This window comes from Humulus lupulus, chromosome 1 (genome assembly GCF_963169125.1).
Source record: "Humulus lupulus chromosome 1, drHumLupu1.1, whole genome shotgun sequence".
Classification (NCBI taxonomy): Eukaryota; Viridiplantae; Streptophyta; class Magnoliopsida; order Rosales; family Cannabaceae; genus Humulus; species Humulus lupulus.
Genome location: NC_084793.1, coordinates 28219577 through 28239798, shown reverse-complemented (window position 1 = coordinate 28239798; position 20222 = coordinate 28219577). Strand labels below are relative to the sequence as shown.

At 33.0% G+C, this 20222-nt stretch overlaps 4 protein-coding genes across 6 annotated transcripts; 1 reads left to right on the top strand and 3 right to left on the bottom strand.

The window, feature by feature from the left end:
• The first annotated feature begins 3445 nt into the window (after window positions 1-3445).
• On the top strand, window positions 3446-4621 carry LOC133805668 (uncharacterized). Its single transcript, XM_062243856.1, has one exon. The coding sequence runs from the start codon at window positions 3941-3943 to the stop codon at window positions 4619-4621; it is 681 nt and encodes a 226-aa protein (XP_062099840.1). The 5' UTR covers window positions 3446-3940.
• A 1016-nt stretch (window positions 4622-5637) lies between these two features.
• LOC133790164 (uncharacterized) lies at window positions 5638-7766 on the bottom strand. 3 transcript variants are annotated; one of them, XR_009873943.1, is made up of 5 exons: window positions 7352-7766; window positions 7176-7280; window positions 6676-6737; window positions 6255-6349; window positions 5638-6163 (listed from the first exon to the last, which is right to left on the bottom strand). XR_009873943.1 is itself a non-coding variant. In XM_062227709.1 (4 exons), the coding sequence occupies exons 1-4, from the start codon at window positions 7176-7178 to the stop codon at window positions 5997-5999; spliced, it is 312 nt and encodes a 103-aa protein (XP_062083693.1). In that variant the 5' UTR covers window positions 7179-7758; the 3' UTR covers window positions 5638-5996. The 3 variants fall into 3 exon arrangements, 2 of the variants coding, with proteins under 2 accessions (XP_062083693.1, XP_062083686.1); XM_062227709.1 differs by having other exon boundaries at window positions 6255-6334; window positions 7176-7758; XM_062227702.1 differs by having other exon boundaries at window positions 7176-7756.
• Window positions 7767-12292: 4526 nt separating this feature from the next.
• LOC133805610 (uncharacterized) lies at window positions 12293-14955 on the bottom strand. Its single transcript, XM_062243802.1, has 2 exons — window positions 14007-14955; window positions 12293-12948 (listed from the first exon to the last, which is right to left on the bottom strand). The coding sequence occupies exons 1-2, from the start codon at window positions 14953-14955 to the stop codon at window positions 12293-12295; spliced, it is 1605 nt and encodes a 534-aa protein (XP_062099786.1).
• A 24-nt stretch (window positions 14956-14979) lies between these two features.
• On the bottom strand, window positions 14980-15393 carry LOC133805544 (uncharacterized). Its single transcript, XM_062243752.1, has one exon. It carries the CDS (start codon window positions 15391-15393, stop codon window positions 14980-14982), a length of 414 nt encoding a protein of 137 aa, XP_062099736.1.
• Between the last annotated feature and the right edge of the window lie 4829 nt (window positions 15394-20222).

Genomic DNA, 20222 nt, shown 5'->3' with positions numbered 1-20222 from the left:
GTGGATGCTCCTCGCCCTAGAGCTCCAGCATGTTGGTATTAAATTAGAAAAATATCAAAATACGCATCAGAATGTATTAGGGAGGGATTTTCAAAAAAATCATTAAGACTAGCTAGGATCATACATATATAGATATATTAAATAACACATATAAGGAATGGAGATTACCTCTCGTAGCCTATCAAGTATCCATGAGTCTTAGTAAAATCAACAATCTTCTAATCCTTATGAATGCTCACACCTTAGTCTTCCAAGTTGTTTCTCTAACATACAAGGATTTGTGTGGGCACGTAGGATTCAGAGGTTAATTTTTAGACTCTCTAGATGTACTCAGCACATGAGATCTAGAGAGGTCTGAGAAGAGATAGGTTATGGAAACTTCTAGAATTTCAGGTATAGAAAATTCTATTTTTATTTCTTTTTTAGAGAGTCTGATATCCTAGAAACAACTGACTTAGAAAATAATTGCTTCTTTTCAGGTTTGTAAAGATAATTAAACTATTTTAATCAATCTTTATTCAATTAAAATAAAACCGATCAGTTACAACCTAATAATTTATTTAATTTAAATGATATTTAAAAAGAATAATTAAATAATTAAATGAACAAATTAATTTGAAATTCAAAATTCAAAATTCAAAATTCAAATCCCAGGGATGGGATTGTGTGTGGCGCCACTCACTGTGAATTATAGTGAGTGGCGTGTGCCACTATAGCCTATCCCTGATTTTCTTATTTGTTTGTTTAATTAATTTTAAGACAAAATATTTATCCCAAAATAAATATCAATTAATTCAAAATTAACTTTATCTTAAAAATTATCAGTTTTAAATAAATTATCTTATTATAAGACAATAACTAAGCTCTCACAAATATTAACTCAAACATGATTAATATTTATTTTAACAAAAAATTTCAAACAAAAACTAACTAGTTAAGTAATCAATTAATATCCTCAGAGTCGTAGTCCTTGCCTTGTCTTCGGGCCATCCTGAGCATAATCTTTTTTAAGCTCTCTAATCCTACACAGAGAAGGTTGCGGTCTTGATTGGCACTATGTGCCGGGTGTTCTCTCTTTCGAGCATTAAGATCGTCTCAGAGGTCTGGCTGACCCTTCCTCCTGAATTTGCTCACGAAGGCGGCTATACCTCTACGAGCATTTAAGTCACCTCGTAGGTCCAGTTGACCTTGGTAGCAACCATTGTCCTCGAGATATCCTACTTTGGTCTCCCCATTGGACTCGATGTTTTCATTATTAACCGAGATGCAGAAGCCTTGCTCTCAGTTAATGGAGATGTTCCTCTGGTTGGCCCCTGGGCCAGGGGTTCTGGAAGGCTGGCGAGGTGCTAGGGGACACCTCTTCCAGGCCTAGCGCGGTCCGTCTCGGCGCTCCTAGGCACTGGCGGCCTGGCGTCCTCGGACACCTTGCCCCTTCTTCCTGCTTGCTGGCCTCAGGGCCTTGTTGTGTACGGGGGCTCGACGAACCTTCTTCTGCCCAAGAGCAAGGTTGTCATTGACTCTACCCTTGCCACGCTCTTGTGGCGTAGGTGGGGCTCCAGCTCCAGCTCCAGCTAGGTGCACAACTGGCACACCAGCTGGCAGATCTTGTGCCACATCAACAGGGTGCTCAAGAGGCACACCTGCTGCGTTAACATGTGGCCCTCTAGCTGGGTGCACAAGTGGCACACCAGCTTGCTGCCTAGACGGTACTTCGCCATGCGGGTCCACTCGCGGCCCTTGGGTCGCCAGAGTGGCCCTCATGGCGTTAACCATCTCCTGTAGGGCAGCAATATTTCCCTATCGGACATCGAGTTTTTGCTGCTGGGTAGCCACCTAGTCGTGAAGCACCACCACTTCTGGCGAGTCCTCCGCGTCCATAGGCTAAGGATAATCGTCCTCGTAATACTCGTCATCGCCACCGTCGTCTATGACGCCGTAATCGACATTTTTGTCATAATCCTCCTGGATCCTGGACCATCTCCTGGAGGTCTTGTGGAGGTGGATGGCTGGTTTCTCCTCCCTTAGCTCTTGTTAGAGGAGCTACGTTGTCTGGTACATTCCATCTAGTGGTCACCATGGTCTTTTTTCTTCAAGCCCTCTCATCTCTCAATGAAAGCACCAAAATGTTGACTGTCTTTTTCTCTATCAATCTAATCTAAGAACTTAACAGAAACTAGAAGAAAATAACATAGAGATTTTACGTGGTTCAGGCTGTAAAAGAACCCTAGTCCACGAGTCTTTAGTATTAGTGAGCTTGTTTTAGCAAGCTTCAATGGAGTTTCAAGCAGCGTATATATTGCTCTGAGTTTACAATGCTAAACTAGCCAAAGTTATGAACCATTTACAATGACATACCCCAACCCTATTTATAAAGACATGAGTCATTAATGCCCTTAATGAACAATTAATACAACATTTCTCCTTATTTGGGGAGTAACTGCTAATTAATTACATAGGGTGCACTAACAAAGAGCCCAGGCAGATTGCACGAGGCCCATTTGCAGAAAGTTGCCTACCAACCTTATGGGGATCATGTATCTAACTGTGTCAGGATACGGTGCACGTTCGCCCATGTTAGTCGGCGTTGTGGGAAATGTCGATTGTCGAGGGTACGAACTCAACACCACTAATTAAGGCTCACCAAAAGTTGCCAAATGATCTTCAGGTGGGCCACAGTTGCGGCGACTAACACCTGGCAGCTACTCCAATTCCAAGGACAAGAATCCTAGACTTGGGAGATTGGCGAATGAAGAGAGCGAGGACCATCTAAACAGACCTCGGGGCGTGACCTCACTTGGAGACATCCACACCTTGGAGATGGGTCACAAGACGTGGCCTCGCCTAGAGACATCCGCGCCTCGAGGACAGACCTCGAGGTGTGGCCTCACTTGGAGACATCCGTGTATGGCCAGATCATAGTACGAAACCTCACTAGCGCTCGAAGAGTTTAATTACTCCTCTAATGAATGTCAGGTGTCCTCTGATGAAAACACAAACAACATAATTATATCTAGTTTTAGTTCTAATTAAGTTTTATTTAATTAATTAAGTTTACGATAAAGATTAAATTTTTAATTTTGTTTTAATTATAATTTTTTAAATTAAATATTACATTTTTTAATTTAGTTTTAATTTTTAATATGTAAAATTAATTTTTTATAATTTAATATTCAATATTATATAAAACTCGAGGGCATTTTAATCATATTAAAAAATGATTTGACCAAAATTGGGTTCAAGGTATTATTTTGATCTTTTGTAAAACAAATAATCTCAAACGTCATTTAACCAAATACAGAGGTTAAATTGTTATTTTCCATTATTAAATTTGGTATAATATTATTATATTGTATTGAAATAGATTTTTTTTTTAAAATAGGCATAATTAAAAATTCAGGGCATATATATGTTACAAATTTTATAAATCGAGGGAAATCATTATTAATCCAATTAGAGCTAAAAAACAGTAAAAAAATATTTTTAAAACACCAACAATATTTAACAAAATTCATGAAGCTTTAGATAACAATATTTACAAATTTTATATATTTTTTTGTTGTGGTGTAATTTGATAATTGGTTATCTTGTAGAATATTCATTGTTAGGCAAATGGCCATTCTTTCTTGTAGGTAAATTGCTTGTTTTACGATATTTGAGACACAAGTTTCTTGTACAATCATATATACACATATTAACTAAATTGTTCTAATTTATTCTACACCAAAGATTTGTTATACATAATTAGTAATGCTATTTTGGGTAATAATCTTTTATAGCATACATATCCTATTATCATGCACTCCCATTTGTCATAACTCTATAAAAACCTCTCCTTTTTACTTATTCCAAAACCTCCCATAAGCATTAAAAATTGTAATAAAACTCTTTATTGTCTCTTTTCTGCTAAAACATTCCAAATCTCATTAGAAAAGAGACAATAATGGAGGAGTTCATCAAGCTCAACCATGGCACAATCCTCATAATCACCTCATCTCTAGTGCTACTACTCTTCTCATCACCACTAGCTCAATGCCACGTGGCATCATCACCATCACCATCACAAGCCCCACAACAATCTCAATCTCAAAACAATCATGACCAACAATACTTCCACTCAACACTCCCCAAAAGAAGACCACACCACAAATCAAACGACCAAGTCGACCTCATAGCAAGCATCAACAAAATATGCAGTGTCACACAAGACCCCAAGCTATGTGCTGAGTCAATCCTACCCCACGTGCGGGGTCACGTGGACCCTGTCATGGCTCTCCAAACAGAGATCAATATCTTCATTGGGACCATGGGAAAGGGCATTACAGAGATGAAAGCTGCTCTAAAGCACTCCTCAACAGGTACTACAACAGCAGATTGCCTAAGGCTGTGTTTGGATATGTATAGCACAGCTCGTATGGACCTGAAACAAGCATTACAGGCTATCAAATCCCATGATATTGGACTGTTGAATAGCCTTCTAAGTGGGGTTATTACAAATATAGGGACTTGTGATGATACTGTCTCTGAGAGTGGTGAAGAGTTGCCTCTTGATACTGATTTGGTTAACACTATTCATAAGTTGGCTGATAACTGCATGGATATTTCTGCTGTGCTTCTTGTATAAAATGAATGAGTAATATAAATATATTTATAGAGCATGCAGATTTGATTATTGATATGATGATGTTTTGTAATTTGTTAAGATGAGTAATTTCTCACTATAATAAATATTGATTCTTTCAGGCATGTATATATATATATATATAGTAATTTATAAGGGTTTAGCAAAAATACTTCTAAGTTTTTCATTGTTTAGCAACTCGGTCCATAGCAATCAAGTATTGAGTTTTATAAATAATAGCAATAAAATTTTTATTGTTTATTTTTTCAAAGAATTCTTAGTTTTTAAGTGATTTTATGTTTTTAATTTTTCTATAAATTATATTATGTGTATTTTTTAAAAAAGATGTGTGATGTATAGAAAAATATCAAAATTATACATAATAATTTAGAATTTTGTTACTGATTTTGAAACTCAATGACTTGACTATCAAAAGTGGATATTACATTTTATTTGGCTTTTTTAATTAAGTTTACAAAAATATGGTTTTTTTTTAAAAAAAAACTTATATGGTTTTTTTAAGAATTTTCAATCTCAGAGAATTAGTTTCCCATATTTTTGTATAAAATTTGTTTTATGTCATAATTTTATTCTTAACCAAGTTTTATTAAATTAAAAGAGTATTTCTGTAATTTGATTATTATTTTTTAGCTTAATTGATTTTGTTTATATTAAAATTTTCTCTTTTTTTATATTAAATTTTACCATGGTTGTTTTGCAAAGTTTTTTATTATTATTATTATGAATTGTGTGTTAGTTTTTTTAATTATTATAAATATTTTTTTCTTTTTTTTTAAATTGTACGTTTTTTTTCGTCTGAATAAGGTAACCAGTTATTTTTTTTTTAAGATCTGAATGTTCTTGTCAGAGTAACCTGTTCCCATCTCAGGGGTAACCAATTACCCATATTATGGGTAACCAGTTACCATCTATATAACATGTTACTTTCTTAAGGGTAACCAGTTAATATTATGAGTAACTGGTTACCATCAATATAACATGTGACTATCTTACCTATATTATTGGTAACTGATTAACATATGTTACCTTATAATAAATATCAAAGGGAAATTCGAGATCCGATGGCTTTTTGGTTTTACAGGGAAGCATGCACTATGATTTGGTGAGTGTTTTGCTTTTTATTTTTATTAAGCAGTGCCTTGTGTTGAGGCCTCAGGCTTAGTCTCAACCCTTGTTGCTGCTGGGATCACTAATTTGGATCCACTAGATACAATTGGTTTTACTTCAACAGTTAATGATTTGATCTTAAGTTCCTCATTCTTATTTGTCCATTCCATTGCAGAAGATACCTTGGCTTGCTCATGCAAAGAAGAGGTCTTGGCTGCCATCTCCTTTTCCTTTTTCTTCTTCTTCTTCTTCAGGCGCTTCTTATCCAAGTACTCAGGATCGTCCTTGTGCCCTTTATGGTCTTCCCGCTTCCGTTTCTTGTCTTTGTCTCTCTCTTTGTCTTTCTTCTTCTTCTCCTCCTTTTCTTTTCCATGGCCAGGCCTTGAATCTGACAGAGCAATTTTCCCAAGCTTGCCTCTGATTAATAAAGCAAGATTATGATTTAGACACCATAATTATATGATAATGGTTTATAGTTCGAAATTAGATAATTAAGTACTCAAAATACCTTCATGTATTGCTTCTACTCTGGATGTGTTGGCTGATACCTCTTCCATATAATTTGCTTTCTCGACAACAGAACCGAGGCTGAAGAACGCAAAGCTTGGCATTGACAGAATAGGTGAAGCAGCATTCGAACCATTACAACGAAAAGCAACAACAAAAAAGTCATGTCAATGATGGTTGGAGTAAATCATATAGAATCTTGTAAATATAAGTATTTTCTAAAATGACTCATCCATGAAACAAAAATCTTATGGAAGTTGACAGGATATACAGTAATCATGCTATTCACATCAAATATAATAGTTCCCTTGACAGTCGGCTCATTTCTCCTATGCCTAAAACATATAAGTTAACAATTTAAATGAAGCTCATCGGTTCCTTGTTATAATAGCTTAAAGCAGTAAAATTTAGGCACTACTTACTTGTATTCCATTTTCCCTGTAGTCGGATTCAAGATCACCCATCGCTCATTCCATTTTCTAAGCTGGAAAAATGAAAGCTATCATATCAGCCAATTTCAAGAACAAATAGGAACAGGTGGACAACATTGAACTGCATACTTACAAAATTAAAGTGTTCTCATGCATTAATATTCAATTGAAAAAAGCACATCCTGTTGTAAGAGTGACATAGAACCTTAATTATGTTCAACCAAAGTTGCCCCTAAACTATAGGACCACAATGTTTTGAATTCATCCTTAAACTTATATCATTCAGTTTGGTATCATCCCAGTTCTTTGTAGACTTGGTAACATCATTACTAATTAGGTCTCAGTGAAGCTACACACAATTCAAACTTCAAACAAGTACCAAAGCATAAGAAAATTTATAGCGATTACAAGAACTTCGATAGAAATCATCGACGATAAAATCAAGACGCCTTAGAAAAACAATGAGAAGTTTTGAGATCGAATTGGTATACCATCTCGGAGCGCTTATGAAGTGAACCCTGCAGCAAATTCCGACCAGAACCCGAAGCTAGCTGCCGCTTGATTTTCTACAAGCTACACTCGGCATCCCCAGGCCTCTGCTAACATCACAATTAAAATTTACAGTAATAAATTAACAAATAGAGGGAGAGAGAGAGAGAGAAGGGACCTCAATGGAGAAGCACCATTGGTGGCCATGGCAGATTAGAATTGAGAAATTAGAAAGTAATTGGAAAATGCCCAAAGGTTTGTTGTCTGTTCACGAAGCTGTTAGGCTTGTTTTCCTGGACTGGCAGGTGTGTATGATTTTTTATTTAATTAAAAAAGAAAGAAAGGAAGAGTAGATTCTCCTTTTCTATTTTTGACATTGAAAACCCTTGCTGCACACTCAGAGAATCTTCGTTGCTTCTTTAACTTGTGGAATAGCTTCCCTCCAGCACAAAGCTCCATAACCAAATGAACATAGTTTTCCTTCGTCAAAGGAAAAAAATCTCAGAGAGAGGAAGAAGAAGAAAAGGCGAGGAAGAAGAGAATTCCCATGAATTTAGTATTTTTATTCAAAGTTTTCCCATAAAATTTGGGAAAAGTTTTTCCCATAGTTTGCTTACACTAAAATCTATTCAAAACATTATTTTTATTTACTCTTTTAATCTAATTTTCTTTAATTCATTTGGGAAATCAAAACAATATTTATATTTATTTTTAACTTTATTATTATGATAGTTAGTTTAAAAGATATTTAATAATTTAAGGTATTTAATATTTTTAATAAACATATATGAATAACTATATCATTAATAACAACTAGCAATAAACATATATTACATAATATAAAAGTCATTAAAATAATTTAATATATACAATGAAATTTTGATAAACGTTCATATATAATTTAAGATATACAATGAAATACACAATAACCATATCGGTAGTTTCATTTGATTCAATTTTTTATTCATTTAATTATTATTTAAATTAATAATATTTTTTACACCCAGATTTCGAACATGGGAATCATGATCTCGAAATCTAGGCTCGTTAAGTGTAAGCTCGAAATAAGCACCGTCATTATATGATCCTTCAGTCAGACAGTTTCGCTGTAAAAGACGACCTCGTGAGCTCGAGGAATGTGTAGCCTAGAAGATGTTCCGAGCTTATGAGGTAAGCTCACAATAGCAAGGGATCAACACACATATATATATTTCCTGATGCATCTTTTACCCTCAGACAAGATGGTTCGAGCTCGAGAAGTATAAGCTCGAATGTGATGACTCCGTCAATGGTTATCTGTTGTGAGCATAGGCAAAATAAGATGACGAGCTCGTGATAGACAAATAGTCTCGGAGGTGTAATGGACTCAGTATCTAAGTTAGTCGGTTACGTGTGAATGTATTTATTGTTGTAGAATCCTTATGTTTAAGGGATATTATGTAATTTGTTAACCAATCCCACGTTTTATGGGATGTTACCGTGTATGTAGCAAATAATGCATTAAGTGACATTAAATCATTTGATTCGCAGAATATCTTCCCGAAGTATGTGAGAACGAATTCTGAAACCTTCTCTATAAATAGAGAAGGAAACTCCATTTGTAGGGGACCGAAATCTTGAGATCTTGAGAGAAAACTCTGGGCAACTATTCTCTTAAAGTTTCCAGAAGACTCCCAAGCGCTTATAACACAGACTCGTGGACTAGGCAGATTTAACTGCTGATCCACGTAAAAAGATCTTGTTTTCATCTTCTTATTTAATTTCCTCTTATATATTCTTGTTTAATTGCTCTCCTTTTTAAGTTGACGAAAAACGACGTCAACAATATTATATATAAATATCTCTTCATGATTTTATATATACTAGCAGAAAGCAACGTGCAATGCACGTTTGCTTAGTTGTATTGAGAAAATGTGTGAACTTAGTTTTATTTTTTAACTTTCGTATTAAAATTTATTATTTAATCAAGGGTAGGTAACCATTTGGTACAATATATTTTTGTAAAGTATCGTTCTGGTACCTTATATTTGCAAAAATACGGGTACCAAATGAGTAAATTTCCTATAATCAGTGTCATATATTTTAAAAGACAATATTTAATTTAATGTATGACATAAAGATATTACTAAAAAATATTGTTGGAATTCAAACAATAACATTGTTGATAAATATTTGGTAGTTTTGTTTTCTGACGAGTGATTTTGTTATTGAACGGTTTTAAAAGGTAGACCTTCGTAAATAAAAAAATAGAAATAAAATTGTCTATAGTTTAATAAAGAATGTGATTTTGTCTAAATAAATAAATAAATGAAGAAATAAGTTAATTTGTGTTTGTAATTTAGGATGATGATTCATCCTTGTTGTCATCTTGTGCGGTTTCAATGGAGAGAATAGTGAAATGATTGCATTTGACATTCTTCATTTTTTCTTCATCTGCAGACAATTTGATTGTCCATTTTTTTGTTGCTAATTTATTCGCAACACTTTCAATGTATTGAGGAATTTCCTGCAAGAACAATTTAGAGTTAGTTTATAGAAATTATGGATTTTTTTTCATATGTATTATTTTGAAATGTAGTAATATTTATTCTTACCTTTGTAGAATTTTCCATCAACTGGACTGCAGAACTACCAAATGTCTATTCTACTACTTCTCCAAACATAACAACATCGAGCTTTCCAGTATCATCTTCTAGTTGCACATATGCCTTAGCACTTAAAACGTATTTAAATATATTAGTTTTAATGTGAATATTAGTTTTTTAAAATTTATAATTTATTTATAAATTTAAATAAAATCTACTCACTGTGGTGTGGGGGTGCCTCGCTGTTTACAGTTTGGATTTTCCCAAACAATTATTTCGTCATACTTATGTCGTATTTTTCTATGGTATGTCGCACATGATATGTAATAGTACATTTGGGCAGAATCAATTATATTTATCTTTGCTTCCATCCAAAAGTATGTTTTCTACATCAAATAAGAATTGTTCTTTAGAAAGTTAAAAATTGTACTTTGTTATTAAATTTAAATGAAAAAGTAATATTTACCTCCAGAGGTTGCAAAGCCTTCATCGCACAAAGAATATCACAAATCTTCATGGCTTTTTGAAATCCAATAGATGATAGAGTAGTAGATGGATGTGTCAACGATGTTTCAATGATACTTTTGATTTTTAGTGTATTATTATTCGCCCTTTAGAATAAAAAGTGAATAGTAATAAAAGTTAATAAATATAGGAATATTGTATGAAAATAATATAATTAAATGTAATGTAATTTGAGCAATATGTGTATTTTAATATGCTAGTATTACCATTGCTTCAATGCAGTTGCCTTTGGAATTTGAGGATTGATTGTGAAGGTACTTGATGATAGGGACAATCATGTGTTCAAATTGAGATTTATATTAATGAAAGTATATTGAAGATATAAGAATATATAAGTTATGTATTTCTAAGTACCTCTATATGTTCGAACAACTATTTGTACAACTATTTGTGTTCCCAATATTATTGGGTATTCTTCAATAATTTTTGTTATTGTTTGGCATTCGTCTTGGACAAACTGACCCCACATAGTCAATTTTATTGGGTTGAAGCTGACAAATTAGATTGAATAAAAAATGTTAGTGTACATTTTGTAAAGTAATATCAATACTAAATTTAATTGAAAGTATGTTTTTCTTTTTTTACCTTTCATCGATAAGATATATCTCTTGGATTGTTTGTTGTTGAAATTTTGTGGTAATCTCTTTTGTTTATTCAATCTGGATTGCAACAGCTAAGAAATCTACATATTGAAATAAGGAAATGGTTATTTTGATGATAATCAATTTGTATAAGAATTAAATTTGAAATACCTATTCGTTCAGCTGAGTCTTTGTAAGAGTGCAAGTCTGTAAATGGAACGATGTTATATTTTGGCACCTCTATTTGATTGTCTTGTTCTTCTACATCTTCTATTAGTGTTCTTGAGTTGAAGGTCCAATCATATTCATATGTTTCAATCTTGTACCTTGGGTTGGCATTTTTGACAAGGGCGTCACTGATATAATAAGAGTGAAATAATTTTAAAGTGTCCTCCCTAGAGTCAATATCTGTTTCATAAATTACTGATTGGACTCGATTCCCCTGAACCAAAATTTAAAGAAATAATGGTTAATATTGTATTATATGAGTTGCAAATGATAAATAAGGGTATGCTACATTCATTTAGAAGAGTATTAGTAATTTTCAAACTAATATATATTATAACAAATATGATACCTGTTGGTCGATTAATATTAGATTTTGGCATTTGACTACTGAGTTACGACTTGTTTGCTTTGGAGATTTGTTTGCCACAATCATCTTGATTTTCCAAGGTTTTGTATTTGGCGTGATCTTGTTGATCGAGGTACATATTGTTAGCATTTTTTCCCTGTAAAGATATAATAATATTACACACACAAATATAATGTATTTGAATTATTAATTTATGAAATAATGGAATAATAGAATAATGGATTGAAAATAGATTAATAAAATTTGTGAATGTTACCTACGTAAACATTAATTTAAACATGATGATGATAATAATTCTGTGTACACAATATTTTTGGTGTAGTTTTTGTCAAGTTTATCAGTAGTCACTGGTCGAATTAAAATCCTCACTGTAGACGTTGTCTTTGCCCTTGATAATGCCACGTATAATTGATCATGAGAAAATACTGGTTGTGGTAAATAAATCCCACAACATAATCCAATGTTTGGCCTTGTGACTTATTTATGGTCATTGCAAAACTTAATCTTATAGGAAATTGAGTTCGCTTAAACAGAAAACAACTACTATCATCCACATTTGGTAAGAACGGTATCCTTGGAATGAAGACTCTTTTTCCCATCTGATGTCCAACGGCAATTTCAGCATCTATGATATTTCGATCGAAAACCCGACAAATCAAACGGGTTCCATTGCATAGTCCCTCTGAAGGATTAATGTTTCTTAGGAGCATGATGGGATAATTTTTCTTTAGTAATAATTCATGGGGTGGAAGTCCATTAGGCGTTAATGTGTTTAAGAAATCTTCCATAACTGATTGTTCAGTTTTATCTATTGTCTCATCTACATTGTAATATCAATGGGCTTCAGCTGGAAATCTTTGTATTAACAATGAATTTATTTCATCGACAAAACTATTCTTTGGTGTTAGTATGGCCCGGTTCATCATAGTTGACATATTTCCTGAATATTCTTGAATGTTGTGGAAAAAGTCTTGTATTAAGTGATCTAATGAAGTCTTGTCATCATCATAGGGAACAAGCATCTCATTTGGTATTTTTATGATTTCATCTTTTGTGGTGGGTGGCAATCCATTACCTACTGCTAACACATAATTTGAAAACATTGGATCTAATCTTGCTCGCATATTTTCAGTTAGTTGAAACTTAGTCAATGTAGGGCACAAGTAAGAATGAACCAGACTAGAATTAACATGTTCTTGTCTAGTTCCTTTACGGACCACAGGTAATACTTGTCGAAAATCTCCCCCCAAAACAACCTTTCCACCAAAGGCTACGTCAGAATCATTGATGTCTCGAAGCATTTTGTCTAATGCATCTATGTGTTGTTTTCTTGTCATAGGTGCCTCAACCCATATTATTAATTTTGCTGCACGAAGAAGGTTTGCAAGTGCACTTTGTTTGCTCACACAACATGTGGTTTTTTCGTCAGTATCAAGTGGAAGCTTAAAGCGTGAGTGAGTTGTTCGACCTTCTGGAAGTATAGATGTAGCTGTTAGGAAAAAATGTTTTGCCTCAATGGAAATTGATAATAATATTACAACTCTATGCAATAATATTACAAATAAATATAGATTGATTAAATAAGGTTACAACTCTATAACTGAAAGTACAAATAAACAAAATAGAAGAAGAAGAAGAGAAGAAGAATGGAATAGTGAAAAATACAACTCTAAGCAAAAGATTACAAATAAAGTAAAAGTGTTTGGAACATAAGAAAAGATGATTACAACTCTAAACAAAATTACAAGTAAATAAAACAAGAGGAATGAGAAGAAAAGCAATAGAGGAAATTGTAAGAACAAAACAAAGAAAACTCTCACTTACACAACCTAAGTGAAGAGTGTTGGAGATCACCAACTTGAACAAGGTTTAAAACCTTTGTCCAAAAGCTTATTTCCCCCTAACTCAAGCACTAAGGGATCTCTCTCAGATATTGGAAAAGCTTTATGGAATTATCAAGCCTCAAGGTATTTCTAGCCAAGTGCTCTAATGGATAGAAATGTTGTGTCTTACAAGTGAGCTATAGGCTCCTATTTATAGAGTTTAGAGACACCCTTTGAATTTAAAATTCCACCAACCCCCATAGCTGTTACCAATGTTTAATTGGATTAATATGGAATTAAAAATGAGATTTGTGAGTTATTTGGGTTTTTTGAGCCGTTCAACAAAGATTGAAAAACTGAAAAAATTGTCAGTTTTTGGCCTGTGGCCGCAGCTACTAGCCTCTGTCCCACAGGCCGCGGCCACCAACATTCAGTGGCCGCGACCACCGACCATTTTCAGCACTAAAAAATGTGTTATTTTTCCAAATGGTTCCAAACCCTCCCAAATGATTTTGTAACTCCCAAAACACATTATTGGGGTTAAAATCATATCTCTAACAGCCATATCACATATGGCTTTATGAAATATATCTAAATATTGTAACTCTCTATTATATGTTACAATATGTGACACACTTTGTCACATTTATTTAATCTAAAACATTATATTATAATATAATATAATATTACATTGTATTATAAAATAATATAATAGTAGCCACACTTGATGAAGCAGCTACAAGTGCTACCAAGTTTCTTGATCGTATTGTTGCCAGAAGTGCCCTGTATAGGAATGTTTTCCCTGTCCCACCTGGACCATCTACAAAGAATGCAACATTTTGGTTTGATAAAACTTTTTCCAACACTACATTATACACTTGTTGTTGCTCACTATTAAGTGATCTTGAAGATGTAATATCTTCTTCTGGAATTTCAACACCCAACTCATCATCGATTTCTCTAGATTGAAATTCATTTCCATTGAAAGAAATGTCTTCATCAAGAAGATGGTAAGAGTTAATGTTTTCCCCCATTGATTCAATTGTAGAAGAGATTGACCTTAATACATGATATCTTGCAGTCGATGTAGAATCTTCTGATGATTTGAAATCAATTGACATATCTTCCTCAAAACGTTCCCAAAGGTCTCTTGGATTGGTTGGATTACAATATACCAATATTATTGTGAACAGTCGCCTCAAACTGGATGGCATTTGATATAAAGATGCCTCATGTAAACAATCTTCTAAGCTACTGTCTCTTTGTAACAAACCATGCATTGTTGTTGCCTCACGAAATGTGGGGGCCAAAATGCCATCGACTGTTCTAAGATCTTCAAAGGACAGCGGTCCCCTTACATGGTTTAGCAATATCCGCATAAAATAATGCTCACCCTCAAATGGATTTGCTGTAACAATACGACCTATGACTGTTTTTGTTTTTCGGGGAGTCCACTCTTTGTGTTGGTGGTTCCAAACATAATATTCTGGAATTTGTTTGTACAGTAATTTCTTTGCATTTTCATCTACTCGATTTAATGCAAAGAATTGTGTTAGCATAGTTTTTCTAGAATGGTCTAAATTGAGAATGTTAATTAGATCGTCGTTTGCTTGGAAAGTGACCGGGTGTTGATCCTCCAGATGTAAATGCAAACTATACACTGCTGGGGACATCTCATTGATAATAAATCCATATATTCACCACACTGCTTCTGGGGTAGAAATCCATCGGGCTGACTGGAATTGTTGGATTTCATCAACTTGTTGATTGTTTGTTTCAGAAACCAAGTTGAAAGCGACACGATCATGACCTTTATAAATGTAATTGTAAAGATATTTCACTGCTTTTATTGTAGAATAAATCTCTACATTAATGTGAGAGTCAAATGTTGCAAGGAGATACGGGTTGTATGGAACAACCCAACGATTGTCTAGATTTTGTCCTCGGACCTTCATAGTCATTCCATTGTTTGAGCGCCTATATATTGGGAAGCAATCATTTCCAACAGTTGTTGCAGAAGCATAATTCTTTGGATAATTACTTTTGCATCCACGATTTCCTTTCATGCAAACATTTGATGGATTCAATACTTCACATGGTCCATGCATCATGTGCTTCACAACAACATTATGGAGGTGGATGTTTGTATTTTTATCAAGTATCTCTGTTGATACGATCTCATCAAAATATTCTGGTGCATGGAGTTTCCACTCATTTTGTAAGATAATTAAAAAGTGGGCATGCGGAAGACCCCTTTTTGGTGCTCAATAACATAGACATATGCTGACACTTTTTCGAATATTTGTCTTTTGAATAATTGGTCCTTTAATTCTTCTAATTTCGCATGAAATACTCGAGCAACCAAATCAAGTCGATTTTGACTCTCCTCGTGTGGACTTAGTTCATTTGTAATTTCTTGCTAGTTTGGATTGCATGTCATCATTAAGAAAATGTCAGGTTTGCCGTAACGTTGAACTAAAGCCATTGCTTCCATATATCTTTTTCTCATGTCTCTTGGACCTCCAATAAAAGAAGATGGGAGTACAATCCATTTCCTAACATTAGAAGGATTTGTTTCCCCAAGCGTAATTGTATCAACAATACCTTGATACAACTCTGATCGAATATGTTGTTGCTTGCCTCTAAAATAATCTAGTCTTGAGGTCTCGATCTTCACATACATATCGACTACAAATTGTTGCAATAATCGACCAGAAAGCAACAAAATTGATCTGACATTTTCTCTTATTTTCAACTTGTAGCAATAATATTCATGACATGAAACTATTGGGCACTTTCTTTGTTGGTTTAATCCTACAAAAGTTGAATGTGAAGGAAATGTTACTAACTTGGATGTATATACTAAATGCATTTTTATAAATTTGTAATACTATAGTCTAACCTCGCTCTTCTATTGCAAGTAGTTCTTCTGCAGTGGCTGATTCTTGAGGATTTATTGATGGGTTTGTTTCATTGTACTTTGATATGCTTCCTCTAATCCTTTGAATCCCTTGATGCCAACCAATATCACCAAAAGGAAATGATATCGGATATTGCAGTGGATCATAACACCCAAAGTAATATTGAACTTTATGATTTCCACCAAAATGGTTATACACAAGAATGTTACGTCCTCTTGGTTGATCTCCGTCATCATTTTCGACCCATATCACTGCAACTTGTGAGGATGTAGGGGCATTGAATACACATTGATCAAGCCCAACATCTATTTTTATATGAATGATTTGTTTTTCCAAATTAGGGAAATCTCCAAGGGAACGAAAAAAATGGAATAAGGATTGATGTGAAGAATATTGATGAGCTGGGTTACAATTGATGGCTCCATTCTGTTTGAATCTGAAATTCGATTTCGTAACTCATGCTCTATGTCGTAGAAATACAATTGGAGATAAGAAGGAGGACTATTGGAAGGGAGCAAGTCGTTGATATAGTGATAGATTTGTCCTTGGGTTTTGAAAGTATATATTCCTCTATTTCTTCGACAGAGTTCTTTATCAAAATTAACACCAAACGATGTAAACGCAAAATTATTGTTATAAGTTCGAATGTATGTTTGGAAATGTGCAGATTCACTACTGTTGGATGTAAACAACGCATAAAGCTCATTTGGTACATTATTTGTGGCCAGAAATTTTTTTCCATCAGCACAACAAAAGCCAGTTGTTTCATGTCAGAATCGCTTTGCTTTACAATGTCTACAGGTAGGCACTAATGGAAGTGAATATGGTTCAGATGGCACTACTTTTAGCAATTGTCTAAATCTAGTAGAACGCGTATGCGATTGACCTATTTTGATGAGATTGACGAATTAGAAAACAAAAAGGAAATGTCCATATTGTTTTAATGAATGATTTTGAAAAACTAACTAATTTTATATTAATTCCTTACCCCTACAAGGTCATGGTATGTTTGTTTCATAGATTAGATCTTCTCGAACAACATATGGGTCCTATTCATTAAAAAAAATTAAATGTTAAGAAAAAATGAATAGAATGATGGTTGAATTAGACTACTGAGAAAAATAATTTCAGAAAAACCTATTGGATATATACATTTATAGATGAATTTGGCTCTGAATGAATTAGCCCGGTGCCATCAAGATTGGGATATCACGAGACGATCCCTCTTCATTAATGTCAGTATGAGTATGATAATTTCGTTGTCTCTTTGATACTCTTTGAAGATAACTAACATGTTCAATATTGTTCGTATATTGAACACCAATATTTGAATGTCGAGTAATCAATACTGTCGTACAATCATTAACAAATGTGTCCAAATCATCGCTATTTGATGATTCGGTATCATTTATACGAATTGAATTGGTTTTTAATGCTTTCTGTTTAGCATATCTCTCTCTTTGTTTTCTACGAATTTCTTCCTTTTTTTCTTCCGGAAAATCTTTATATGAAATTCTTCTTCTAGGTGGTTTACCATTTTCCATTATGTCAATGAATGTAGTATATATTTCAACTGCAAGATATATTTCTACACGAAAAAAATAACACATATATCATATCATAGTATAGATTAAATAATTAAATGATAAAATATGTTTTCTAATATACTAATTAACTAAATTTTCACATTCCAAGCAACTTCCAATTATTTATGTAATAATAAATAAATAATATTTTAATACTAACCTGTTAGCACTCAAAGTGTTAAAGGTGAATAGAGATGAGTGTAATCCTGAAAGCAAAATTATAATAATATAGTTAAATTTTTAATGTAATTATTATTTTTTATATAAGAATATGTTAATCCACAAAACTATGTAATATATATATATGGAAATTAATAACAATAATATTTATATATTTATTAAGATATACAATTTATATATTATGAATATTATTATTAATATATATCTAATTTGTTATCCAAAATAAATTAATTATTAATATTATATGATGATAATAATATCTTCCAAATTTTTTCCACTTAGGTTATTTAATTTTAACTAATTTAAATATATAAATAAAAATTTTGTTTATCTAAGTTAAAAATTTTGGGTATAAATTTTTAATTATTAATATTTTGTAGTATAAATTTTGGGTAAATTCTAAGATCACATTAATATTAAACTCAAAACCCAAAACCTTACTATTATTATAAACATTTAAAATTATTAATAAAATTTCACGTTACTTATTAAAAATAAAATTGCAATGCATATATGTCATATATGTTTTCAAATATATTAATTAACTAAAATATGACATATATACTAAATCAACCTATTTGCACATTGATTTTGTATTTAAATAATTAAATGATAAAATATGTTTTCAAATATACTAATTAACTAAATTTTCATATTCGAAGAAACTTCAAATTATTTATGTAATAATGAATAATTAATATTTTACTAGTAACCTAGTAGTACTCTCAAAGTGTTGAAGGTGAATAAATATGAGTGTAATCCTTAAAGTAAAGTTATAATAATAATAATAATAATAATAATAATAATAAAGTTAAATTTTTAATGTAGTTATATTTTTTTTATATAAGAATATGTTAATCCACCAAACTATGTTATATATATATGGAAATTAATAACAATAATATTTATATATTTATTAATATATATAATTTATATATTATGAATATTATTATTAATATATATCCAATTTATTATCCAAAATAACATAATTATTAATATAATACGATGATAATAATATCTTCCAAATTTTGTCTACCTAGCTTATTTAATTTTAATTAATTTAAATATATATATAAATAAAAATTTTGTTTACCTAAGTTATAAATTTTTAGTTATTAATCTTTTGTAATATAAATTTTGGGTAGATTTTAAAAAATTATGCATTATTGGGCCAAACCCAAACTAATTAACTGAAGCCCAATAATCAAACCCTACCTATCAAACCCTAGTATAAATATATATCTTTATACCAAAACCTAAACCTAAACCTATCCTAAGTTGTCTCTGCCCGAGCCCTCCCCTCTCCTCTGTGCCGTGCCCCCGACCACAAGAGACAACACCGTTTGGCCCCTCTTTTTCTCTCTCAGCAAAGGAACCCACCACCACTCCACCAGCTCCACCCATCCACGACCATCAGCTCCATTTCCCCTCACCCAAAACAAGTCAGTACACGTCGTCCTTCCCTCACCATCTCCGAATCACCCAGGCCCATCTCGGCCTTCCTCACGCGGCCCTGAAGCCAGGTGACCCGAACCCAGACGCGACCCTAACTTAGGCCTCACCACCATCTGACCACCATAGCGCCACCTCACCTCCCCTATTCTCACACCAAACCCAGACCAGAGGTTGTGAACATCTCAAACGAACTCGCTTTCGAGATTTACGCCTTGGCCTCCCTGACTTTGTAAGTCTTTCTTTAGTTTCAGTTGTTGGCATAGCGAAAAACTCAGAACTCTCATTTTGGTTGTCAGTATACTCCTCTCATTATGGTTTTAGTTTTGTTTTTTGGTAATGCAAAACTTGTTTTCTACTTGTCTTCGAGAACTAAAGCATGACTACAAAAAGCTAATAATATCAAAGCCAAGGAAAATATGAGAAAAGCTAGCTGCTCAGGAAGAGGTAATGAACATTTTTCTTTTTAGCCCTTTTGCCAAACCTTGTGTTTTGCCCTTGCTTTTTCATAATGGAATAATAATGAAGTTTTACCAAATTTGTATGTGTATTAGATGCAGATGCTCTGAATGGCTGATGTTACTCAATAATTTTGATGTATTAATATGAATTTAACTCTCTTGTTTTGATGTATCAATATAGATTTTGGATTGAAAAAAAAATGATTCAATGTGTGTTGCAGAGAGAATCACTTGTGATTTTGGGTGGTGGAGAAGAGTCTACAATTCGTCAACTGATGATGGTTCATGTAGTGCACCAAATTTTTTTTTTAGATTATTAAAATTTTTGTGATTTATTTTA